Raw genomic sequence first — 26,240 nt, forward strand, 5'->3', positions numbered from 1 at the left:
GAAACCAGAAGGCCTGGGGGCGCTGGGTCAGGGCTGCAGGCAGACACGGTCCCCTCTACTCAGCTCGCCTCGGGTCCCCACCCACTGCTGTCCCCAGAGCAGCCCCCACCCAGTGCCCTGGGAAGGAGCAGCGGAAACAGGCCTTGCCGGGAGGTACCGTTTACTAGGTTGTCTCGAGTCAACACGACAGTCCTGGGTCCACTGGGCTGCAGCTGTGGCCCCCCCAGGACTGAGCAGGCAGAGTGAGGTAGGTGGGCAGCAGGGGCGGCCACGCTGTCTTCTGAGGCCCCGAGGCCTCGGCTGCAGCCCCTCCCCTGAGGCTCTGGCGACAGCTGCCCTAGACCCTGGGTGTGTTCCGAGGGGGGCAGGCCAGCCCGCGAAGGCTCCAGGGACGGGGGAGGCAGCAGGGCCAGGAGTTGTGAGCCTCCCCAGGCTAACCCAGGGGCAGCAGCACTGTCACTGCTCACGCTTGTCCCTTCCTGGGGGTGGATCTGGAGGTCCCTGTCATCCTGGGCTCAGCCTGGCACCGGTCAGCTGGGGAGGAGGGGCTCGAGCTCTGAGGAGGCCGTGCGATTCCTGTACAGCAGGAACTGGATGGAGATCTGGAAGGGCCGACGTTAAGGCCAAGCTGAGCAGAGACTGGACCTGTCCCCGGGGGGGCCCTATGGCTCCAAGCGGAGCCGCCTCCCAGCCTTTGCCTGTGCTGTCCCCTCCACTCTGGATGCCCTCCCCCCTTCTCAAGCCCCAGCCGAACGCCATTCACCTTCCAAGTCCAGCGCTGGGGGCTTCCTGCCTCGGGCGGCCTCCCCAGACCCCAGCCCAGGGCCTTGCCTTCCTGCCACCCTACGACACCCTGAGGCCTCACCAGTGGCCGGGCCATGTGGGGGCATCAGAGCTTGAACTCTTATCTCTCATCGCCCAGCAGGGACTCAGCAAGTAGTGAGACAAGGGCCACATACACTTTCTCCCAAATGAGACCCAGGTAGTGTCCCGTTCAGCCACTCAGCAAACACTCACTGAGCCCTCGGAGTGCTGCGTCTGCATCAGGTCATGCGGGAGTGTTTCCCCTTATCTTACACAATCGCCCCAACCTCCTGACAAGGCAGCTGACTGTCAAATAAAGGTACGGAAGCACAGAGAGGTTGATGGTTTGCCCTGTGTCACACAGCTAGGAAGAAGCAGAGGAGCCAGGATTTGAATCAGATTTTTCTGGTTCCAAATCATGTGTCTCCACATTACAGCTTTCATTCCCACGGCCTCGATGGGCTGATATGTTTCTATTCCTCAGGGCCTTTGCACAAGCTGTGCCTGGAACACACCTCCCTTGCCTTTGTCTGACTAACTTCTTCAGGCCACAGCTTAAATGACACCTGTAAGGCCTTCACTAACCCTCTAAACCAGGAAGGCCCTGGTTATATACCCTAGCCGGGCTCCTCGGCCTGACACTACTGCAGTGAAGTAATTAGTGTGTCCTGCCTGCCCCCCACTGGGCTGTAAGCTTCTGAGACAATGGCCATTCTGTTCCTGCTCCCCAGCGGATCCAGTGCCTGGCTGGGCCCAGCACACAGGTGTGCACGCTGGGATGGAGGGAGGGAGGGAGGGATGGATGGGGGGAGGGGGATGCTGGAGCTGCCTGCAGGCAGAGGCCTCCCCACCCCCGGCCCTCACACTCGGAAGGATACCACGGTGTCGAGCAGCAGCACGCCCAGGCTGCCCACGAGCCAGGGCAGGTGGTGCAGCAGGTAGCTGCCCTCGCTCTGGCCCACCTCGGGGTTTTTGAGCAGCACGCTCAGCCCGTACAGCGTGTTCCCCAGCATGACCAGCGCGAACAGCGAGTAGGAGACGCCCTGCGTCGACTTCCGCAGGAACTGGAGGGGAGGGGCGGGGTCAGAGGCCCCAGCAGGGCTCTCACCGCTGCGGTGCAGGTACCCTGAGCGTCCTGCAGGGCCTGGTACACAGACCAGCCCCTCCCAGGACCCCTCGTCCTCTCCACTCTGACAGGGAAGTGGGAGGCAGTGGCTGCACCATGTGGCTGGCCGTCCCGTGCCCTGCGCCTGCCCAGCAAGCCTCCCCCATCCCTTCCACCCCACCCTCTCCTCTCCTCCCAGCCCCAGCTCTCCCCCGACCTCCCACGCCCCTGAGACACACAGGGTCTCACGTGCCCCTGGCTGGCAGGCAGCATCATGCCCATTTTCCAGAGGCAGAAACTGAGGCTCGGAGAATCGGGTTAACTTGCCCAAGCCAACAGGGAGGGCCCCACCCGCCGACACGAGGCTCACGTTGGTGCGGATCTGAGGCAGCCGGGACAGCAGGTACAGCACGCTGGAGACAGAGCCAATGACAAAGCCAACGATCTCCTGCTGAGTGAAGGGCTGGGGCAGAAGGGGGTGTTCAGGGCCTCATGGGGGGGGCGATGTAGAGATCCCTCCTGGAGGGTGATCCCTGACCCCATTTAACACCCACGTGGCCACGCAGGGGACGAGCCAGCCCCCCACTCCCACCCACCACCAGTACCCAACCTCACCTTGCTGCCCGGCTCCACAGACAGGAGCGCCCGGCCCCGGAAGCCCTCCCTCGGGGCAGCCACAGGGCCGGCGCTGCTCAGCAGAGGCGTGGCACACACCGTCCCCACGACGAACAGGAGCACAGAATTGATGGGGGCAGACACTGGACATGAGGCGGGAGGGAAGCCAAGGTTAGGTATCTGAGTGACAGCAGAAGGCCTGGGACCTGCATCTGGGCCTTGCCCCTCAGTGGCTGTGTGACCTTGGACAAATGACCTAACCTCTCTGAGCTTTCATTCCTCATCTGCAGAACAGGTACAACAACAGTTCCCTTCTCCCAGGGTTGTAAAGGTGAAAGAATGAGGGCGGTGGGGTGAGCAGGGGGTTACCCAAAGCAGAAATGCCAGTGAAACCCAATTCCCTTCCCAAGAGCCTCTACCGCGTCTAGCACAGCCCTCAACCTGGCCTTGTCTATCGCCCCTTCTGAATCCTGGAGGGCAGAGATCACCTGTGTGACTTGTCCTTGTTTCCCCAGCTCCAAGCCGGGGGCTGGACACAGAGGAGGAGCCAAAGCCTTGTTTGCAGAATGAGAACTTGAGTGACCTCCCTGGTCCGGCCCAGGAAGTACTCACTGCCCTCAGGCCGCTCTATCTTGGCTGATTAACGCTGGGGCCTTTAGATAGGGCAGAGGATGCCCTTCCGAGGTTTGCTTTATCACCCAGCTATGGACAGCCCGCTTCCTCCCGAGCTCCAGGCCCTCCCGGCTACCAGTAGAGTGCCCGACACAGAGCGGCCACCGTACTCACACAGAGATGGGCGCTTCTTGAACTTGTAGTGAAAGTACAGCGTCAGCATGAGCAGGTCCGCCAAGACGTAATACACAGCTGTGTAGGTCTGCAAGAGACGCAGGGCCCGGGCGTTGGCTGCAGCCCCAGGATCCGGGACTACAGCCCGGCAGCACTCTGCGACATCTCAGCTGGTGACCCCTGGCCAAGTCACATCACCTCTCTGAGCCTCTTTCCCTCATTTGGAAAGGAGGGGATCCCAGTTCCTACCTGGCAGAATTACAGACCAGGTGGGCAAAGGGCCTGGCAAAGTGCCCGGTGTGGCAGGTGCCAAGGAATGGGTGGCCAGTACTATTGGGTAGGACGGGACTCCACAGTCAAGTGATGGCCCTGGTTTGGCCTGATACAGGAGCAGCCGACTTTCTGGTCCCACTTAGAAAGACAATGCCTGCCTGGCCGTGGTTCCCAGCTCTGCCTGGCCGTGGTTCCCAGCTCTGCCTGGCCACAGAATGACGACACCTGGACCTCCCAAGGAAAAACTCCTTTCTTTGAGGGCCCCACGCCCTGCAACGTTTAGTCGGCACCCTAGCACTTCAAAGGCAAAAGACCCCAGCGACCTTGTGGTTTGATGTGCTCATATGGCAGATGGGGAAAGGGAGGCCCAGAGAAGGGCAGTGACTTGCCCGTGGTCACACAGCGTGGCAGGCAGAGGCTCTCTCTATAGTGTGGGGCTTTCACAGGATGCAATGGCAGGTCAGGACTCTGCAGACTGGGCTGGCCAAAGACCCTGGGCCTCTCCCCCAGCCAGCTGCTCCCAAAGCCTCTGCCACGGCTGTCCCTGACAGCCCCACCCTGCCCGGGCACCAACCCACCTGCAGGGGCAGCTGGTTAGCAAGGAAGGACCCGATGAGGTTACAGGAGTCTCCAGCGATCCAGCCCAGGAGGAACCACAGGGACAGGGCCTGGTCCATGTTGCCCGTCTTGCAGGCCTTGATGAACTGGCTGTGGAAGAGGAGGGGGGCGCACGCTCAGGGGCCGAGGGCTGAGAAGGCCACCTTAGAGGGCCACCAAGGGAGCACCCCCAGATGAGACGACCACAGACGGGTGAGGCAGGGGCAGTGGCTGGACAGGAGGTGGCCTGGGAGCCCATCCTTCCCGAAGCCAGGATCCTCAGGAGCCGGTCTCTGCCCCTTGAGGATTTTCCTGCACCCTGGGGCCTCTAGTGGGGACTTGGGGTTTATAAAGGGTCCTGAAGTTTTGTGTCAGGCCCTGAGAACCACTTCCTTCATATACTCCGACCCTTTCTTCTGTGGATGGGGGCTGGGGGAGCCTGATCTCCAGGAACAGCTGGGGACGTGATGGCAGAACCACAGACCAGCTGTGCTCGGAGGGCAGCAGAGACAGGCAGGCCCGAGGCGCCTGTAACTCTCCATTACACAAGTCGTGGGCCTCGGGTCCCTTGGCTACTCCCCCAGAGGTCCTTGGTGCTGGGACCCTCTCTTTGGACCTGTGGCGTGAGCCCAGGGCTGGCGGTGGCAGCGAGGCCTGGGCACAGTTCTGAGCCCTGCGTGCGTTCACTTGCTCCATCCTCACAGCCCCCAGTGAGGTCAGGTCTGTTATGACGACCGTCCTCTTTGGGGACTGAGGAAGTTGTGTCACACAGCTCAGATTCACACCGAGGCCCCAGCCTCCAGTCTTGCTTTTGCTCACACACATGCTGCCATTTACTGCTCAAATTCCTCTTTAACCACCCGCGGACACGAATGAAAATAAGCAGGCAGGTAGGAAGGTAGGCAGACAGAAAAAACCAAACGTCTCTCCCCCCACCCACCACTCCAGCCAGAAACTGAGCGTGGGTGCCGGCTGGTTCCTCTCCCTCCACCTCCCCGAAGGCCCCCCAACCCATCTCAGTCTCCTGACCAAGCCTTGCTCCTCTCAAATCTATCCTCCCCCTCAGGGATCTTTCTAAAACCCCAATCTTGCCAAAAACTCTCTTCAATAAGGACCCGCATTCTCCAGAGTGCGCCCTGGCAAGGCTCCCGGTTTGGCCACTGCCCCCAGGATCACTTTCCCTCCCTCGGGCTCTTCCCCTGCAGATGGCCCACCGCCCCCTCCTCGCGCCCAGACACCCCCTGTTCATCTTGTCACATCTCAGGACATGAAAATATCAGTTCCTCCTTGCGGCCTTCCTTGACACGAGCGCCGCTGGCACCTTCTCCTTCCTCCTCTGTAACGCGACACCCTGTCCCACCTGGTCTCCAGCACTCTGGGGGCGGGGCCCGTGACCAGCGCAGGCAGGCAGCAAGAAGGCCTGAAGTCAGGTCGACCCACAGCCCGCAGTGAAGCTCCTCTAAGGCTGTGACTCGACTTGTCTCCATAAGGTGTAGGAAAGTGATTCAAGCCCACCCAGGAGAGGCTGATTCCCAGGGAGGGGCGGGAAGGCGGCCACCCTTCCCACCGTCACTGGGGACGCCCTCACAGGCCTCCGACCCCTCACTGGGCAATCAGCCAGGCCTAGGCAGGAAGGAGAAGCCCCGCCAGCTCCTCAGAGAGCTCTGGGGAAGCTCCCGTCCTGGACAGGGAGTCTCGCCCTCAGCCACCATCAGTCTCAGCCACCCAGGGGGCCTCTCCAGTCCCCCTTCCGTCGCCACTTGCTGGACAGCTTCCACAGCCCCCAAGGCGGCCTCCCTGTCTCCGGTCTCTCTGTGTCCCCCGGTCCTTCTTCCCCATCACTCCCAGATTGTCTTTTCAAGGGAGCCAGAATGGAAGCTCTGCAAAGACAAGGACAGCATCTGTTTGGCTCATTCACACCACACCCAATATGGCACCTGGAACAAGGTAATTCAGTAAAAATGTCAAGCCACTAACAGGGTGCCTGGATGGTTCAACAGGACAAGGAGAGTCTAGCCAACACATGGTGCTGGGACAAATGGATATCTACACACAAAAGAGTGAGGATGGGCCCCTACCTCACACCACACACAAAATACAACACAAAATGGACCAAACACCTAAATGGAAGAGTCACATCTATAAAACTCTTAGACTAATAAGACATACGGTCAATCTTTGTTTCCTGAATTAGGCTATGGTTTCTTAGATATGACACCAAAAGCACAAGCAACAAAAGAAAAAAATAGATAAACCGTACATCATCGAAATTAAAGGCTTTTGTGCTTCAAAGGACACCATCAAGAAAGTGAAAAAACAACCCATGGAATCAGGGAAAATATCTGTAAATCACACATCAGATGAGGATGTTGTATCTAGGATATATAAAGAAGACAAATGATCCAACTGAAAAGTGGACAAAGGATCTGAACAGACCTTTCTCTAAAGAAAACGCACAGATGACAGCAAGCGTATGAAACGCTGCTCAACTTCATTAGTTATCAAGGAAAAACAAATCAAAACCACAGTGAGATACCATTCACACCCACGAGGATGGCCAGAGGAAAAAAAGACAGGAAATAACATGTATTAAGGAGGATTTAGAGAAACTGAAACCTTCATATGCTCCTGATGGGACGTGAAATGGCACGGCCACCTGGAGAAACAGTCTGGTAGTTCCTCAAAAGGTTAAACCCAGACTTGCCATATGACCCAGCAACTCTACTCCTTACGCACATACTCAAGAGAAGTCAAAACGTATCTCCCCATAAAAACTTGCACAGGAGCGTACGTAGCAACGTTAATCCTAACAGCCAAAAATGAGAAACAACCCAAATGTCCACCGATGGATGAATGGATAAACAAAACGTGGTTAATGTCCAGAATGGAATGTAATTCAGCCCTGAAAAGGACTGAAGTACTGACACATGCTACAACATGAGCAAATCTTAAAGACATCATGCTAAGTAAAAGAAGCCAGTCACAAAAGGCCACGCATTATGAATCCTGAAGTATTCAGAATAGGACAGAAAGCAGATTAGAAGCTGCCAGGGACAGAGAGGCTTGGGGGAAACAAGGAATGACTGCTAATGGGTGTAGGCTTCTTTCTGGGGTGATGAAAATGCTCTAAAATTAATTGTGGTGATAGTTACGCAACTCTGTGGATATACTAAAACCAATGACTTGCACATTGACATGGGTCTATTGTACAGTATATGAATTCTCTTAATCAGGGGCTGTTAAAACAATGTCAAGCCCCTGATTAAGCCCTTATTTTGGGTGTGGTGGGAGAATTGCTTGAGGCTAGGAGTTCGAGACCAGCCTGGGCAATGCAGCGAGACCCTACCTCTACAAAAAAATGTTTAAAAATTAGCTGGGTATAGTGGCACGAGCCTATAGCTACTCAGGAGGCTGAGGTGGGAGGACTGCTTGAGCCCAGGAGTTTGAGGCTGCAGTGAGCTATGATCACACCACTGCACTCTAGCCTAAGAAAAACAACAAAAAGTGCTTATCTTTATCCCTCAGGATAAAGAGCAAATTCCTTAAGAATGGAGAATAGCCCTTAGGTTACAGGGCCCTGGAGGACCCCTCTGACCTCTCCTCCCCTGCCCTGACCCCAACACGCTCTGTCCAGCCGTCCCAACACAGCTGCCCCCATCCCTGTACACCTGCTGTTGCCTCTGCCTGGGACGTTCTCTTCCACACTGGCTTTCACCTCTGATTCTGACCCCATCCTGAGCTCTTGGCTTAGAGGCTGACACCTCCAGGTCCTTTCCAACTGCAACCCTCTCCTGCCACTGCAGGGGGGCAGGTGTCCCTCTTGTGTGTCATGTAATGGAACAGCAGCAATACCACCGCTGATAGCTTTTGGGTTCACAAGTTCCCGAGCCAGGGGCTTTCCATTCTCTTCCCCATGCCGTCCTTGCAGCAACCCTCTGAGTTAGGGAACAACACTCAAATTTTACAAATGAGGAAGCTGAGGCACGCAGCAGCGGGCAGCATGGCTGAGTGTGTGCTCTCCTTCGCCAACACAGCAGCGGCCACACTACGTTGTACTCCCTGCTATTGTCTCCACCCCTGGAATGTCAAAGCCTTGAGGCCATGTTTGCCGCATCCCAGCCCTTCCACTCCCTTGCCCCATCTCTTACCTGCTGTGCAACCTAGAGCAAGTTGCTTAACCTCTCTGGGTTTCAGTAACTGGATCTATTTACAGGGTTGTTGAGGATTAAATGGGGTAGAAATATGTCAAGCACTTAGAACTGAGCCAGGTGCATAGTAGGCACTCAATGAACTGGAGCAAATGTCATTACCTCTGTATCAGTATTTCCCAGCCCAAGGCCTGGCCTATGGGGACCTCAAGGCAGTTCCCTTCCAGCAGGCTGGAAGTCAGTGAGTATGGAAGAGGACGGAGCATGCCCGGCCTTGAGTCTGCAGAGGCCCCTGGCCAGCAGGCAGCCCCCTCCTCCGTGCAGTATCCAGAGCCACGGCCCCTCCCCACAGCCCCACCCTGATCCTGCCACCCAGACCCTACTCACGGGAAGGTAGATGCAGCGAAGCAGAGAATGGAGACCAAGCCCAGGCCCACACTGGCCTCGTCCCAGCTGTCTTGGGCACATTCACCAAACATGTCCCATATCCACTCTCGGGAGCCATTGGGGCAGCTGGAGAAGTTGCCGTAGCTCAGTTTCTTCCAGACCATGGCTGTGCAGGGAGGGCCCCTGGCCCTGCAGGGAAGGCGCTGGTGCACTGAGGCCGGCAAGCGTCCTACGGGGAGAAAGACAGAAGGCCTTCAGCTTTGGAAAGTACAGGTCCCATTCATGGTCACCCTGACGTAAGCTCACCCTGGCCTTGTCACCCGGCACTGACCGAGCCCCTGAACCAGAGAAGGGCAAAGACACAGTTGTCGCCCACCAGGACACGTCAGCCCCCAAGTGCACAGATCCAAACAAACACTGCCAACCACACACGTGCGGGCAAGAGCGCTGGATCTGCGGCCGGAGACAGGTGCATTCAAATCCCAACTTGCCAATGCTATGACTTTGGGCCCGTGACTCAGCCTGCCTGTACCTCAGCCCTCGCATCTGTAAAATAGGGGTGATAACAGTGCCGCCTCCCGCGCACGGTTGTCCTGTGGGTTCAGCGTTCATAGAGTGCATAAAACTGAGCCCTCGATGTCATCTTTCGTTATGATTCTTGGCCATTTAGGTTGTTTCCAATGTATCTGTTATGACTGTAAAATACTCTGGGAGGGTCTGCTGAGGCCGGGGGCATTCAGGACATTATTACCTCATTGAAAGTAGGGCTGGCCTGCATCCCGGTCAGATGAGGCAAGTGGAGAAGAGGAGGGGACCCTGGGGTGCACTGGCGGCTACCACTCAAGTTCGGGGTGCTCCAGCTCATCTTCTGGAGCTGGAGTGTGGGGATGTCTACCGGCAAGGAGTCCATGGCCACCTCCCAACTGTCACCACCCACAAAGCCAGAATATGGCTAACTGCAGGGGCAGGCAGGGAAGGCCCCTCCCAGTGGCCGGGTACCCTGCTTGTGTGACAACACTAGAGGAGAGAGAGAGTGGGGCCTGGCTAGAGCCATCCCTGTCACTGATAGTCACCACAGCCCCGACTACCGAGCTGTCTGCCAGCTCCGTGCCATGCACCTTGCATGCACTAATGCATTTTATCTTCACATCAGCTTGTGACGCGGGGACTGCTGATATCTCCATGAGGAACCTCAGCAGAGAGAGGAAGTGATTTGCCAAGGCGCCCAGCCAGGGAGCCAAGGAGTCAGACCCAGAACCGAGACCTGAACCTCTGCTGGTGGCCGTCACCCTGCAACTGCTTCTGTCCCTGGGTGCTGCAGAAAGCTCCCATGGCCTGGCGTGGATGCCCTGCATCTACTGGAGCCAAACAGTGGGCTTCCCCTTTTTGCCACTGTGCTCAGAGGGGGTTTCCTCCCTCGGGCAGGGGCTCCCTCCAGCCACCTTAGTTCCCGCTTGGGTCAGGAGGCCTGGGCTCCTCAAAAAGCAATTCTCTGGCTGGACCCAAGGAACTGCTGAGGTCGCAGCAGCCAGGGAGCATGGGGAGGGAAAGGAAGCGAGTCAGCGCCTTTTCTCAGGAAGCTGCAGCCTCTTGGTCCTAATGTGATCGGCCGTGGGCAGAGGCCCTGGAGCTGGGGGCAAGGGCGCCCCAGGTCACTGTCTACCCAGCTCACTGCACTATCTCCAGGGCCTGGCACAGGGTAGCTGAAAGCCTCTTCCTGTGTCTTGGTGACCCACCTTAATGACCATAAGCACAACTGATGTTGGGAGGATTCACCTGATGCCCTGTCACCGCACCTGGAAGGCCACCCCAAATTAATATATAGTCCCGGTAACTGTACCTTTGCGATGCCAGAGATATTTCAGATCAAGTCCTTAGGCTCCCAGCCACCCCTCAATTGGACTGCACCCCCAACCTCCTCTCACAGATTCTGAACATGCCACTGCAGTTGATCACACATTCCTACCTGTCATCCTCATAACTCCCTGGCAAGGTAGGGAATATTGTCCCCATTTTACAGATGAGGTTGAGTGACGCTGGGCAAGTGAGTTGACTTGTCTCTGCCTGTCTATAAAATGGGGCTAATGACACTCACTCCTTGGGGCAGCTGTTCTGACTAAATGCACATAAATCTCCCAGCCCAGTGCCTGATGTCACATATGGCAGAGATTGTTCTGAGGATGAGAGTCTAGCATCTCAGCCACCCCGAGGCCTCGCTCTCACTCCCTCTTCCCCAGGTTAGGAAGGAAATGAGGTAGGCAAATCCCAGTGTGTGTGTGAGGGTGGGGTGGGGGTGTCTTGAGAAAGCTACCTTGGTTTATGGGTCCTGGGCACTGGGTGGGCGGCCCCTGACCTTGCACAGGGCCCACGTGCAGCTTGGAGCTCGGCACACTCTGAGACACACCTGAACCCTGAATAGGAGTGCCTTCCTCTGAGGGCCACCATGCATAGGGCCTGTCACCTAGAATCCAAGCATGGGCCCACCTCCTGTTGAAACAGCACTGAGGGAAGGGATGCCCAAGGCTGAAATAAAGCTTGACCTCATCCCTTTGGATGGAAGGACCCCGCAGGGGTGCCCCCGGAGTCACCCTTGGAGGGCATACATTCAAATTTTGGGGTCAGTGTATCTGGGCTGGGGCTCAGAGATTTTGGATTTAAGAAGCTCTCCTTTTGGTGCACTTTGAGAAAGGCTGTGCTGAAAACAGCACCTCCTGCCACACCCAGCTTCCTCTCGCACATCCCAAGCTGAGTCAGGAAGGTGCTTCCCCCAAAGCAGATGATATGTCCGCCTTTGTCTACAGGATCAAGTCCAAATTCCCAGAGGCAAGGCCTCAGGTTACTCCAAGAACTACCTCCCAACCTCCTCTCCTGCCTGACCCTTCAGAGGGTCATTTCAGGCCCCCAGGCTTCTTTCTGCACATGCTTCCTCTAGGAGTGTCCTCCCCTCCAGGGCCTGGTAGGGAAACAGGAAGACTCACTTCTAAAGGGCCCTCTCAAAGTGGCCTTGCAAGAGCCAGCTGGACAAGACGTGCCACCTCCCCGCCTCACCTGTCCACACACCTTAAAAATGACACCGCAGTCCTCAGCAACCAGGGCCCTTTAAACACACTCCCCTCCCTTACCTCAGTCGTGCACTTCTTATTCTAGGAGTCTACACATACCATCTGCATATGAAGGTTCATAAAATGTTGGGGGGCAGGTAGGGAGAAGGAGGGAGTAAAGGAGAGAGAGGAAACAGGAGGGAGGAAGAGAGAAAGAGAGACAGGGTGAGGGGAGAGAAAGAAAGAGGAAAAGAGGAAGGAAGGAGAGAAGGAGGGAAAAGTTGTGAACTCAAATAGCCAAGGGCTGAGGAGAAAAGCACTCTGGAGCTGACCTCCCTGATGCCTACTAGTCTGGAACTCCTAGGCAGGGGACTGAGCCTCAATGTTCTAATCTGTAAAGTGGGTGAATAATGCAAGTACCCACCTCCTCGGCTGACTGCAGAGTTAAATGAGACAGTCCAGGCTAACCAATTAGAAGGGTGCCTGGCACAGTGTAAACATTCGACAGCAACAGCCAAGGATAGCTTTCTTTTTTTTTTTTGGACAGGGTCTCACTCTGTCCCCCAGGCTGAAGTGCAGTAGCATCATCATAGCTCACAGCAACCTCAATTCCTGGGCTCCAGTGATCCTCCTTCATCAGCCTCCAGAGTAGCTGGGACCAGAGCACATGCACCAAGTCCAGCTGATTTAATTTTTTGTAGCAACAGGTCTCACTATGTCACCTAGGCTGGTCTCGAACTCCTGGCCTCCAGCCATCCTCCCGCCTGGGCCTCCCAAAGTGCTAGGATTACAGCCGTGAGCCACCGCGCCTGGCAAAGATGGCTATTATTCTGTTCTCGCTGTAGCCCCCGCTGGGTCTAAGCACACAGGACCCTTCAGTAAGTGTGAATGGACACGACCTGCCACCCCGGCCAGCCCTCACACTTCCAAATCCAGGCTCCCACTCACACATCTAGACACCTGCCATAAGCACGGGCTGGGCTCCCCTCCTCGCACACCTGGGGAGAACGTGGAGGAAGCACGGTCCTAGCCTGGGGACACCATCCAGGCCAGGCCTCCAGGTGCTCAGCCACAACTCTCTCCAGGTGAGTCAGCCCAGCGCGGACCGCCTGTTTACACGGATAATGACAGGGCAGCCGCTGGGGCCAGCACCGCGAGGCCCCTTGCCCAGCCCGCCCCGGGAAAACAAAGCTGTGGGAAGCCAGTCGGCAGGACCAGAAGGTGAAAAGAGACCCAAGCCCCAACTCCCGGACAGGTCGCCCTCGAGGTGGGGGGCGACGGGGACATGGACCCCCAAAGGCCACCTAAGCTCCGCCAGGAGGCTCGCCCCAGGACCTCCCGCCATAAGGAGGGCGCGGGAGCCCGGGGCGGTCCAGGGGCTGGAGGAGGGTGCTGGTAAAGCCGAGCCAGGGAAGCCCCGGGAGTCCCGACCCCAGCCCTGGGGTTTGCCACCAGCCCCCGAGCCGGCTCACCGCGTCCAGGTCCGCCGCCAAGGCCCGGCTTCTGGGTTCAGTCCCAGCCTGGGTCAGCTGACCGCGCGCCGCAGCCCCGCCCCAGGAGCCGTGGGCTCCGCCCCCCAAGCGGCGCGCTCCGCCGCCCCGCCCCCTCCTCGGCGCTCCTCCCGCGGCGTGGGCGGGGCCAGGGCGCTCCAGCGCGCATGCGCCAGCGTCATGCTGCGCGCAGTGTCTCGAGCTTTGGCACGCGCCGCCGTCCGCTGCGAGCGTCGGTGTCCGCTGGCGGAGGCTCACTCGCTCGCCATGGCCCGGCCGCCGCCGTCGCGGGCCGCCTCGGGCGCCCCGGTTCGGCCCGTCACAGTGCTGGGCACCATGGAGATGGGGCGCCGCATGGACGCCCCCGCCAGCGCCGCGGCCGTGCGCGCCTTCCTGGAGCGCGGCCACACCGAGCTGGACACGGCCTTCATGTACTGCGACGGCCAGTCCGAGACCATCCTGGGCGGCCTGGGGCTCAGGCTGGGCGGCGGCGACTGCACAGGTAACAGTCGCCCCAGACCGCCCCCTGCACCGTGCGGAGCTGATCCTGTCCCCGGCCGTGCACCGCCCGGCCCTGCCTGACCTCGGGCAGCACCGACCTCCCGCTGCCCACCCCGCAGCTCTGGGACCTCCAGGCTCCTCAGGCACATCTAGCTCCGGACAGCAGGACGGTGCTTTGCCCTGCCTGACTGCTTTCCTGTCCCTCTCCTTCCCCTGGGTTGCAACTCGGAAGTCTCTCCCGAGCCTTGACTGGCCGTTCTTCTCGCTTCCTACCTCCATTGCCTCCACCGCCTCCAGCCCTGCCAGGTGCTGATAACCAGTCCCCACCTGGGCTCTCCGCCTGTCCCCTACCCACTACCCCATTGCCCTCACCTCCCGTGAGCACCCTTTTCTCATCTTGGTCTTTGCTCAGTCCCTAGACTTTGCCCTGTTCAGTTAACAGTTCCTCTGGCTCTCTCAGGGAGAACTGTAGGTGCACCATAGGCCGCGCTAGGGGAGTAGGGGTGGTGGGAAGATGTGAGAGAGCGGATAAGACCTTTCTGTCCATCTTGTGCCAGGCTTTGACATGGGGCTACAGGAGGAAATGTGACTCTAACTCACCCCAGAGAGCTCAGTCTAGTGGGGAAGATTGAAGCAGTGATTGCTGGAGAGCCCAGAAGAGAGAGCATTTTAGGGGGCTGGGGGCCAAAGAGAGGCCCTACGAAAGGCTTAGGGAACACTGGAGCTGGGCCTTAAAAGCTGGGGGCGGGAAATGGGAGAAAGGAGCTTAGAGTCTGAGAGCACAGCTGTGCAAAGACTTAGCTTGGAAATGCAGAGTGTGTGGTATGTACAAGGAAGGCAGGTGTGGCATGAGTGGGACTGTCCTTCATTAGCCTGGTGCCATTGGTAGTGCCTGGCACATAGTGAGGGCCCAGTAAATACTGGCTGTTGTCATTACCGTTTGCCATCCTGAGGCTCTCGCTCTCCATCCCCACCGAGAGGCCCTCTCTGGGTCCCCCTTAGGTTCATAGCTTGGTGGATCTGGAGGAACAGAAGCAGAATGTGCATCTCAGGCCCATACTTTTTCTTGGTCAGTTGGCTGCCTCCTGTTGATAAGGAAGATTTTGTTTCTGAATTGGTTTTTCTTCTCCAGCCCTTCCCTGCTTCCTTCTTGGAGACCAGGGGCTCACTGGGCCAAAGTCCTCAGATCAGACCTGAGCCAAAGTTCACATCAAGAATGCCTGGGGGTGGGGGGGGCGCATGTGGGGAAAGGGAGAAAATCTGGACAAGAAGCTGTAGAACTTGAACTTGTTTCCCGTATCTCAAGGGATCTCATCACACCCCTCTGACCTGCTGAGTTCGCTTGCCCAGTAGGAAAAGTGTAGAGACCATTCAGAGTCCACACAGCTGGGGTTCTCTATAGGGCAAGGAGCAGTGCTAAATTAACTAACTTCCAAGCTGCTTAGGTGGCAGAACACTGTTGTTCTGGGGATCTGCTCTCTACACTGCATGTATGTTTGTGCATGCTTCTGTGAGTCCGGAAGGGGAGGGGAACTATAATCACCTGTTCAGATTGCCTCTAACAGTCTCTCAAACTGCTCTCTGCCAGTGGCCCACATTCAGGTAACAGCCTCTTTACTTGTCTTCCTGCTTCCAGGCCTCCCCCTTGCGTTCTTTCTCCATACTGCAGCCAGAGTGGACATAGGTGACCCATTCACAACATAACAAAGCCTGTGAATTGATCATTCAGTGATCAGTCCAGATTCAGCGGGGTGGTATTTGAGAACCGGTGGGATCAAATCTGTACCCTCTTTTCTTGTCTCACGTCCCACTGTGTTTATGCCCTTCCCTGGAATTCATGCTCTTATAACTCAGAATTGGAGATATGGAGCCTCACATACTGTGTTTGCTTGCCTCTGTGACTTTGCATGTGTTCCCATGCTCTGCACTTTCCACCCTTCCGTGGAATTCCCAGGTTGGCCTCATGCCTTGCCTCTGGGCTCCTGTAGCCTGTTTGCCTCTCTCGAATGCACTTAACATATTGTAACATCAGCCTCCAGACTGTCAGCTCCAGAAGGGCAGAGATCCAGGGCATTCAGTTCATCTCTGCATACTCAGTCTCTCCTACAAGGCCTGGCACAGCCAGCAGTTTGGTGATTAATGATAGTGATTGTAACAGAGCCGAACATTAAGAACTTACATGTAAGACATGATTTACTCCCCATGACCTGCTGATGAGGACAGTTCCATTATTATCATCCCCATTTTACAGAATAGGAAATTGGGGATGAGAGAGTAATTTAGGAAGGGTTGCTGGTTAGCATGTGGCTCTTATAAGTCCTTAACCATTACATTTTTCCACCAAGTGAAAATTGCTACAAAGGCCAACCCTTGGGATGGAAAGTCGCTGAAGCCTGACAGTCTCCGGTCCCAGCTGGAGACGTCATTGAAGAGGCTGCAGTGCCCCCAGGTGGACCTCTTCTACCTGCATGCTCCTGACCATGGCACCCCGGTGGAAGAGACGCTGCGCGCCTGCCACCAGCTGCACCAGGAGGTGAGGGCGGCCCACTGAGCTCCACCAGGCGGCCTGCTGCTGTTCTCCTTTTCCTGATAGAGGATACAGCCTCACTCCCAGGATCCTCCCTCTGGCCTCCCCTTCCTGGTCTCCTGGGCTGCCGTAGGTTCTGACCACAGCCTCACCCCTGCAGGGCAAGTTTGTGGAGCTCGGCCTCTCCAATTATGCCGCCTGGGAGGTGGCCGAGATCTGTACCCTCTGCAAGAGCAACGGCTGGATCCTGCCAACTGTGTACCAGGTGAGGGCCCCGGCTGCAGGGGCCTCGGTCTCCAGGGCTCTTGCTGATCCCGGGTTCTCTTTGCCCCTCTGCCTGCCCCTGTGCCCTCTGCATAGCAGCCACTGTCCTGCTCAAAGCCTGCAGAGGGCTCCCTGGTGCCCTCAGGACGATGTCCAAGATGCTCAGCTGGGCCACTGGGTACCTGCCCACTTCTTGCCTGAGTGCGCACCTTGGTCCCTTCCTTCCCCGACTCCCTCTGCACGTCAGCCTTAAACACACCTTCGCCCTGGGAGAAGTGCTCAGGCTTCACCTTGGTGACTCTTCCTCTGGCATCCTTTCCTGACAGCTCAAAGGAGTCTCCAGTCTCCAAACCTCACTTTCATACATTCAGTGGGTACTTTTGAGTTCCTCATATGATCATAGAACCTGACTTGATTGTAATTATCTCTCTTCTTGTCTGGTTCTTTAACTTGACTGTAACATCTCTTGGAGGCAGAGACTCTGTGAGAATTGCTCATGGTTGTAAATCCAGCGTCCAGCCCATAGTCGGTGCACACAGATATTATAGAATGATACATCCAGTTCAGTTTCCTGTCTTTGGGCCCAATACCCTTTTCCCATCGCCTATCAACACTAGTGATTTTAGAAATATTGCAGAAGTCCTGAGCTTGTGTTGATTTAGAGTTTTAAGAGAGGAAGGCTGAGGTCCCTTCCCCTGACACATCCACCCTATCCAGCTGTCCCCTCTCCCTGCAGGGCATGTACAACGCCACCACCCGGCAGGTGGAAACGGAGCTCTTCCCCTGCCTCAGACACTTTGGATTGAGGTTCTATGCCTACAACCCTTTGGCTGGTATGTGCTGCCATGGGCCAGGCTCCTCCTGGGGTGGGAGGGCATTCCCGGCCCTGTCTCTGCCTGTTCCTGACCCATAGATGCCGAGCCCAGGAGCTGGGAAGCAGGGAGGCGTTGACAATATGCTGGGCTGCGTCTTCCATCCCTCCTCGGTCCCTCCCCATCTCCTAGTCCAGCACCCCTGGGGTGTGGCACCCCTGGGAGCAACCTGGGCCAGGGGTCTGAATGCAGCCTTCCTGCAGGGGGCCTGCTGACCGGCAAGTACAAGTATGACGACAAGGATGGGAAACAACCCGCGGGCCGTTTCTTTGGGAATAACTGGGCTGAGACCTACAGGAATCGGTGAGCGGGGGATGTCTGCCTCGGGACGCCGGGTATGGAGGGATCCCCCTTATCCGAAATGAAGTTCTAGGCTGCCTTCCTAGGGCGTAAGGGTAAGGCCTTCGCTTGCTGCCTGTACCTACATCTCTTGATTCCTGCAGGATTATGAAACTCTCTGTGGGGTTTCCTCTTGTTTCCTTGGGGCCTCCTGAGGAAATGGGGCTCCCTGGGCCTTATAGTCTGCAGCTCTTCCCTGAGACATCACCTGCTGAGAAGGAGAGAAAGAACCCAGGGTGGAGCTCAGGAGGCCTGGGCCGAGTCCCGCCCCATCTTAGCTTTGTTTGTGTCACTGGGTGCCATAGTGGGGGTTCAGGAGTCCTCAGGAATCAACAGTCGGTGAGGGCTCTGGTGAGGGAGCCAGTCTGCTGGGGGGTTCTGAGACCCCGTGAAGTAGGAGACCCCTGGCTAGAGAGGACGCTGGCCCCTCGGCTTCATGGAATGGGGTGTGGGTGCCTGCCCTGGGGTGACCCCAAGGTACTGACCCTTGTGCCTTCGTCCCCATCTGCCCAGCTTCTGGAAGGAGCACCACTTTCAGGCCATTGCCCTGGTGGAGAAGGCCCTGCAGGCCACTTACGGTGCCAGCGCCCCCAGCATGACCTCGGCCGCCCTGCGGTGGATGTACCACCACTCCCAGCTGCAGGTAACCAGCCGCCCCTGGGTGCTGCTGCCCTTCCAGGGAAGCTAGAATGCCCTTTAGGGCAGCGGTCCCCAAACTTTTTGGCACCAGGGACCAGTTTCATGGAAGACAGTTTTTCCAGGGACTTGGGGCAGGGATAGTTGCATGATGATTCAAACACATTACATTTATTTTGCACTTAATTTGTATTATTATTACATTATAATATATAATGAAATAATTATACAACTCACCATAATGGAGAATCAGTGGGAGCCCTGAGCTTGTTTTCCTGTAACTAGACAGTCCCATCTGGGCGTGATGGGAGCTAGTGACACCTCAAATGTGTTGCTTATGTCCAGTCTACTCTGTAGTGTTGTTTTGGTCGCTGTCACTGGAGAAAACTCTGCTTCACAAAGATAAAATGTTGAAATGGAAGCAGGTTTTCCAGTGCTTTGTGGCAATCTCAGGATATTCCACCTTGACTTTAATCCAGAACATATAGAGATTTGAAGTTGTAGCAAACATACTTTAAAGGCCACCATCATTTGCGATCTCAAGCAGTTGATGCTCTTCTAGCACGGACAAAGTCAATTCACCTGGCTTATTCACAAATGGGTCACAGATCCATTCCTTCCCATTTTGGGGGTCTTTGGTGGTTGGGAAGTAATCCTCAAACTCTTTTGAAAGCTGAGATAGGTGATCATGTACCAGCTGGGAGAAAGAAGGCCCTGGCTCAGTCTCTTTCAAAATCTCTGCTAGTGTTTGAAACATGTCAAAGATCCCAATGTTCATTCATCGCCTCCATGTTTGAATGCAGAGACTTTATCTGCAAACTTGATCACAGTTGTCATTCTCCCCTGAAATGACACATTGTATTCATTGAGCAGGTTGAATATATCACACAAGTAAGCAAGTTTTGCCACCCATTCTGTGTCACTGAAATGTGCTGCCAGTGATGACTTTTTCGAAAAGAAATCTCTGGAGCAGCTCTCGTAACTCAAAAACTCTGGCCAGTGATCCATCTTTAGAAAGCCACCTCACTTCCGTGTATAAGGGAAAACATGTGTGCTCTGCATCCATCTCTTCGCAGAGTTGCACAAACAGATGTGAGTCAAGGGCATGTACTTTAATGCAATTGATAATTTTAATCACATCCTACAAAACGTTTAGTTCAGGTGACATTTTCCAGCTAGTCCACATTTCTCTATAGATGACACAGTGCGTAGACTGACATTCAGTAGCAACCTCCTTGACCTGAGTAGTGAAACCAGAAAGCCGTCCAGTCATGGCAGCCGCTCCAGCCGTGCATATACCAACACAAAATGACCGATTGAGTTTTCCTGATATGTAATCATTCAGTGACTTGAATAGTTCTGAAGCTGTGGTGTTCCTTGGCAGCAAAAGTGCACATAACATATCCTCATGCACATCTTCCTGAAAAATATGTCACACAAAATCAAGCGTTGTTGCCTCGTTGTCAACATCAGTAGACTCATCAACCTGGATTGCTACCAAGGTGCCTTATAAATCCTCTCTAACAATTGTGCCTCAGTATCCTCTGCTGTTTCATCATTTCATCTAGTTATGGTGCTAGCCGAAAGAGGAACATGTGCCACCATTTGAACTGCACCCTCTCCTAAAAGTTCACGGCAAATGTCCTTAGCAGCAGGCAAGATCTACTCTTCCCCAGTAGTAAAGGGCTTCTTAGCTTTAGCAATGCGGTCAGCTACTAAGAGTGATGCTCTCAGTGCAGACACATTTGATGAAGTGGTGGCTTCTGTTCTTTGTGGTCACACTTTTTTCTTTTGAAAAACTCCAAAGGTTTGTCTTTTAATGCAGGGTGCTTGGTCTCCATATGGTGAAGCAGTTTTGAAGGTTTCATGGCTTCGTTGGCCGGTCACCACATTTTATACAAAGTGGGCTTGGAGAATGTGAATCACCAGTTGCAGTGAACTATAATTTAAGTAGGACTCTTGGCATTTTCCTTTAAATGCAGCTTTCATTTTGTTGGTAGTCTTTGAGTCCTCTGCTGTCTCATCACTGGGTCTGTCTGCCTTTACAAAGAAGCTCTCCAGCGCTTTGTTTTTCACTCATTTTTGCTAGGGTTAGCTTGTGGGCTTACCGACACTGTGACCGAGACAAGCGCACAGTACAGGAAAGAGGCACCTATGGAAGTGGTAAGTGAAATAATGGGCAGGCCATGCACAGACTAAGATAAGTGTCGGATTCTGACTTAAAGCCTGCCACCAGATGCAGCTTAATTGTCATTTGCCACTCACTGGTAGGGTTTTGATGAGTCTGCAAACGATTGATTTATTATGGTCTCTGTGTAGTCAAACCTCTCTGCTAATGATAATCCGTATTTGCAGTTGCTCCCCAGCACTGGCATTACCACCTCAGCTCCAGCTCAGATCATCAGGCATTAGGGTCTCATAAGGAGCCACAACCTAGATCCATCGCATGCGCAGTTTACAGTAGGGTTTGTGCTCCTATGAGAATCTAATGCCATCGCTGATCTGACCGGAGGTGGAGCTTATGCCGTGATGCCAGTGATGGGGAGCGGCTATAAATGCAGATGAAGCTTCACTCCCTCGCCTGCTGCTCACCTCCTGAGAGTTCCTCAGCTCGAGGGCTGGGAACTGCAGCATTAGGGAACTTCTAAAGAGTTTCTTTTCTCTGTTCCTGTGAAATTTCTCTTCCTTCGAGTTCTCGTGGGCATTCTTCCTGTCGTTTGTTGATGTTATCTATGTGCCAGGCTTTGTAACAAGGGCTTTACAAACATGGGTTTCATCATCCCTTAGGCCTTATGAAGTATGATTATCCCAGTTGTATTGAGGAGGGAACTTGGGTTCACACAGCTATTAAGGGGACAGAATTTTTTTTTTTTTTTTTTTTGAGACAGAGTCTCACTCTGTTGCCCGGGCTAGAGTGCTGTGGCATCAGCCTAGCTCACAGCAACCTCAAACTCCTAGGCTCAAGCGATCCTCCTGCCTCAGCCTCCCAAGTAGCTGGGACTACAGGCATGCGCCACCATGCCTGGCTAATTTTTTCTATATATTTTTAGTTGTCCAGTTAATTGCTTTCTATTTTTATTTTAGTAGAGACAGGGTCTTGCTCTTGCTCAGGCTGGTGTCGAACTCCTGAGCTCAAACGATCCACCTGCCTCGGCCTCCCAGAGTGCTAGGATTACAGGCGTGAGCCACCACGCCCGGCCAAGGGCACAGAAATTTTAACACAGGTTTAACCGTAAGACCTACTAGTTTCCCTCCTCTGTTGGGAGCTGGGGTTTCCTGTCTCTTGCTGTCCCCTGTCTTCCTGGTTCAAACTTTTCTCCAGCTTCAGCTTTGGAGGTGGCACAGTATCTGACATATATATACAGTAGGTGCTCAATAAATGGGAGCTAAGTGAGTCGCATAAGTTTTCACACCCATAATCACCTTGAAAGTCAAGACAATAGAGTCCCCGAGAGGTGAATGACTTAGCCACAATGTCACGGATTTTGGTGTTCGGAACTGGGCTATGAAGGTAGGTCCATCTGGGTGAGCCGTATGGGGGCAGGGGAAAGAATGCAGGTCTCAAGTCACATCATTACAGCTGTCAAAGCACCTGCGGTTCTTTCTGGATGCACAGGATACACATAGACACGGAGCACAGGTCTTGGCAGGGCCACGGCTGGGAGGGCCGTGTGAGTGGAGGCGTTCGTTGTGCAGAAGGGTGTTGACCTGTGGCCGTCTCCCCTTGCAGGGTGCCCGTGGGGACGCGGTCATCCTGGGCATGTCCAGCCTGGAGCAGCTGGAGCAGAACTTGGCAGCGACTGAGGAAGGGCCCCTGGAGCCGGCTGTCGTGGACGCCTTTGAGCAAGCCTGGCACCTGGTAGCCCACGAGTGTCCCAACTACTTCCGCTAGGTCCTGTCGTGGCTCAAGCTGCCACAGGCCTTTCTCCTTTTTCTCTCACTCTGGCCAATCTCTGCCTTAAGCCGATGTAGCAGGGTCTTTCGTGATTGTCTGGATCTGTGCACTGTTTTTCTAGATTCCCGTCTTGCTCCCCGTTGCCTTCACACCATGGAAGGGCTGGGGCTGCGTCCTGCCCGGGCCTCTCCTACCTGAATAAAGTAGGCACTTGACCTGGCTGTGGCCCAGGCCTGCAGGGAACCCCACACACTTGTCTCCTCTGGTGCTCACGTGTTTCCCAGCCTGCCTGGGGACTGCGAGAAAGGGGCTGAACCATGGGCTGGAGTCTTCAAAGGGTGCAGGGAGTGGGAGGGTCTCAGGAGCACACGGCCCTCCCCAGGGTCTCCTGGGTCCCTAGTTCTGAATGGCAGGCTGACTTCTCAACTGTGGGGCAGGAGGTGGCTCTCACTCTTCTACACATGATAGAAAAAATGAGAGCTGTACACCTGCACAAGACTTTTGCCACTTTAGAACTGTCTCCTGAATACTTAGGAATGGAAGAATTTGAGCAGAAGTCTGCCAGTAGAGTCCCTGCCAAGAAGAAGAATAACACTGGGAACATTTCTGACACTCTGAATCTCAGCAGTGGCTTTACTCTTGTCTTAGCTAAAGCCTGGTGTCTGCTCATCTGTAAAATTCTTGGCCTTGTTTCTGGGCCTCCTGTTGGGAGTGGAGGCACTGGCTGCCAGGGTCCCCATTTCCCTCAGCAAACTTCTACTCCAAACTGGAGGCACCCAAGGCTGGAGAAGAAAGGAAAAATCCCAGGTCCAGTGATTGCTGTTTGACCATTTCCGATGCAGCAAGATCCCCCCAGCCTTGAGCAGCACGTTGGGGACTCATGAGGCAGGGGGTAGGGAACAAGGCAGCAGCAGCAGCAGCATGGGAAACAGTCTGTTAAGACGAACGGGGCCCAACCTGGGAATTTAGACAACCCCACACTAATCCAAGTGACTCTTTGTTCTAAGAAAAGTTCTATTTGCCCTGTAGAGGGAGATACCCTGCAGACAAATTTTTATTCTTTATCCAAAGAAGTCACCTTCCTCTGTCTTTATCCATAACAACATAGTTGCTTCCCCATACTAGGTGCTCTGTTAATTATCTTTCTACAAAAAAACACACTAGAATTGAGTTACTTAAAATTAATAAATCCCTCAAACTAATCAAAAGATTCGATGAAATCCCTATCAAAATGCCAGCTGGATTTTTTTTTTTTTTTTTTTTTTGCACAATACAGAAATTGACAAGCTGATCCTAAAATTCATATGGAAATTCAAGGGACACAGAATAACCAAAACAAACTTCAAAAAGAACAAAGTTGGAGGACACACTTCCTGATTTCAAACTTACTACAGAGCTGTAGTAATAAAGACTGTGGTTGTGGCATAGGGAATAGAATTGAGAGTCCACAAAAACCTTACTTACACTGTCAATCGATGTTATTAATAGAGAAGAGTGCTAAAACAATTCAATGGGGGAAAGAGCAGTCTTCAACAACATCTGAATGTCCTCATGCCAAAGAATGAAGCTGGATCCCTTCCTCACGCCATACACAAGAAATAAACTTAAAATGGATCAAATACCTATATAAGCTACAGCTGTAAAACCCTTGGAAGAAAATATTGTAATAAATCTTCATGACCTTGGGTTAGGCGATGGTTTCTTAGATATGCCACCAAAAACACAAGCAACAAAGGGAAAAATAGGTAAATTGGGCATCATCATAATTTTGCACTTTTGTGCTTCAAAGACACCATCAAGAAAGTGAAAAGACAACCTACAGAATGGAAGAATATATTTGCAAATCACACATCTGTTAAGTAACTTATAGCTGTAATATACAAAGCACTCTTACAACTTAATATTAAGAGAAAAAAACCAATTAAACAGTGGACAAAGGATCTGAATAGACTTTTTTTTTTTTTTTTTTTGAGACAGAGTCTCGCTGTGTTGCCCAGGCTAGAGTGAGTGCCGTGGCGTCAGCCCAGCTCACAGCAACCTCAAACTCCTGGGCTTAAGTGATCCTACTGCCTCAGCCTCCCCAGTAGCTGGGACTACAGGCATGCGCCACCATGTCCGGCTAATTTTTTTCTGTATATATATTTTAGTTGGCCAGATAATTTCTTTCTATTTTTTAGTAGAGACGAGGTCTTGCTCTTGCTCAGGCTGGCCTCAAACTCCTGACCTCGAGCAATCCACCTGCCTCGGCCTCCCAGAGTGCTAGGATTACAGGCGTGAGCCACCGTGCCCGGCCTGAATAGACTTTTTTCCAAAGAGAATATCCAGATAGCCAGTGACCACATGCAAAGCTGCTCAGCATCACTACTTCTCAAAGAAAAGCAGATCAAAACCACTTCCTACTCAGAAAGCCAGAGTCACAGAAAGACAGAAAGTAAGTGTTGAGGAGAGAGGGGAAATGTGAGCCTTCATGCACTGCTGGTGGGAATGCAGGATGGTGTAGACATTTCAGAAAACAGTATGGCAGTTTCTCAAAAGAGGAAACAGAGTTATCATATGACCCAGCACTTCCACTCCTTAGGCACATACCTAAGTGAAATGAAACATATGTCCACACAGTAAGTTACAGGAATGTTCATAGAAGCACTGTTCATTAAAGCTAAAAAGTGGAAACAGCCCGTGTCAATCAGCTGAAGAATCGGTAGAATGCATATACATACAGTGGAATACTATCAAACATTAAAAAGGAATTAAATACTGAACAACTATAATATGGCTGAGCCTTGAAGACAAGGGAAACAAGCCAGTCACAAAAGTCCTCAGGTATATGATTCCATTTACATGAAATGTCTGGAATAGACGAATCTATTAGACACAGAAAGTAGATATTTTCATATCTAGAACTGGGAGAGGTTTGGGGAGGAAATGGAGATTGGCTGGTAATGAGTATGGGCTTTCTTTCTGGGGTGATGAAAATGGTCTAAAATTGATTGTGATAGTTGCACAACTCTACACTGAAAACCGTTGAATTACACACTTTCAATTGGTGAATTGTGTAGCATCTGAATTATGTCTCAATAAGGCTGTTTTTTAAAAAAGAACCAAACAATCACTTTGCTCACAATCTGCCTGGGCAGGGCTCAGTGGGGAAGCCTCGCCTGTTCCCCAAGGTCTGAGCGGTGATCACAAGCTGGAGTCTAGAATCACCTGGAGACCGATTCACTCACAGGTCTGGTAGTTGGTGCTGAGCGTCAGCTGGAACACCAGCTGTCCTAGTCAACTGGCACACACGTGACCTCTCCATGTGGCCAAGGTGTCCTCACAGTGTGACAGCTGGCTTCTTGAGCAGCTTCTTGCCTGACAAAACCAAGCAGAAAACATATTGCCTCCCCCTGCAAGTATGTTTTTACTTTTCATATTGCCTTTGTTTCCCAGCTTCAGAACTCCACAGCATCACTCTTGTGTCATGAGAGAAGTGTCAAAATCACATTGTAAAAAGAGAACGTGAGAGAACACGTGGTCATCTTTGAAAGATAAATAGTCACTGGGAGCAGTGGTCCCGAGTGGTCAAGTCGAGAAGATGGGCTCCCGGACCTCCCCATCTGTTAGAATCTTCTGGATACTGTATCTCAAACATATTTGATGGTCATATTTGATGGCTATTTTATCCCTAAAGAGCTTCTTCCAAAGACAGTTTCAAAACACCATATTGTACACCATAAATATATATATATGTGTTTTATTTATCAATTTAAAAATAAACGAGAATTCTGGAATCTTATATAAGTGCCATAATGCCATGTGTGGTGTTTTTGTTTGGTTGCTTGTTGCTTATTTATTTATTTTTACATCTGGCTTGCTTCACTCAGCATAATTTTGAGATTCATCCATGTCATTGTGTCTATCAGTAGTTCCTTTTCCTTGCTGAGTAGCAAGCACTCCATTATATGGATATACTGTAGA

At 53.5% G+C, this 26,240-nt stretch overlaps 2 protein-coding genes across 3 annotated transcripts; one reads left to right on the forward strand and one right to left on the reverse strand.

Moving 5' to 3' along the window:
* Nucleotides 1-143: 143 nt before the first annotated feature.
* Nucleotides 144-13,287, reverse strand: SLC66A1 (solute carrier family 66 member 1). The gene is made up of 8 exons (XM_045548553.1): nt 13,229-13,287; nt 8,716-8,944; nt 4,162-4,291; nt 3,311-3,398; nt 2,525-2,667; nt 2,280-2,372; nt 1,683-1,868; nt 144-602 (listed from the first exon to the last, which is right to left on the reverse strand). The coding sequence occupies exons 2-8, from the start codon at nt 8,877-8,879 to the stop codon at nt 531-533; spliced, it is 876 nt and encodes a 291-aa protein (XP_045404509.1). The 5' UTR covers nt 8,880-8,944; nt 13,229-13,287; the 3' UTR covers nt 144-530.
* Nucleotides 13,288-13,408: 121 nt separating this feature from the next.
* On the forward strand, nt 13,409-22,528 carry AKR7A2 (aldo-keto reductase family 7 member A2). 2 transcript variants are annotated; one of them, XR_006734246.1, is made up of 8 exons: nt 13,411-13,748; nt 16,093-16,280; nt 16,435-16,539; nt 17,275-17,371; nt 17,614-17,713; nt 18,263-18,392; nt 20,475-20,548; nt 22,116-22,204. XR_006734246.1 is itself a non-coding variant. In XM_045548554.1 (7 exons), the coding sequence occupies exons 1-7, from the start codon at nt 13,427-13,429 to the stop codon at nt 22,275-22,277; spliced, it is 1,104 nt and encodes a 367-aa protein (XP_045404510.1). In that variant the 5' UTR covers nt 13,409-13,426; the 3' UTR covers nt 22,278-22,528. The 2 variants fall into 2 exon arrangements, 1 of the variants encoding a protein (XP_045404510.1); XM_045548554.1 differs by lacking the exon at nt 20,475-20,548 and having other exon boundaries at nt 13,409-13,748; nt 22,116-22,528.
* Nucleotides 22,529-26,240: the final 3,712 nt, after the last annotated feature.

Source organism: Lemur catta, chromosome 3 (assembly GCF_020740605.2).
Source record: "Lemur catta isolate mLemCat1 chromosome 3, mLemCat1.pri, whole genome shotgun sequence".
Classification (NCBI taxonomy): domain Eukaryota; kingdom Metazoa; phylum Chordata; class Mammalia; order Primates; family Lemuridae; genus Lemur; species Lemur catta.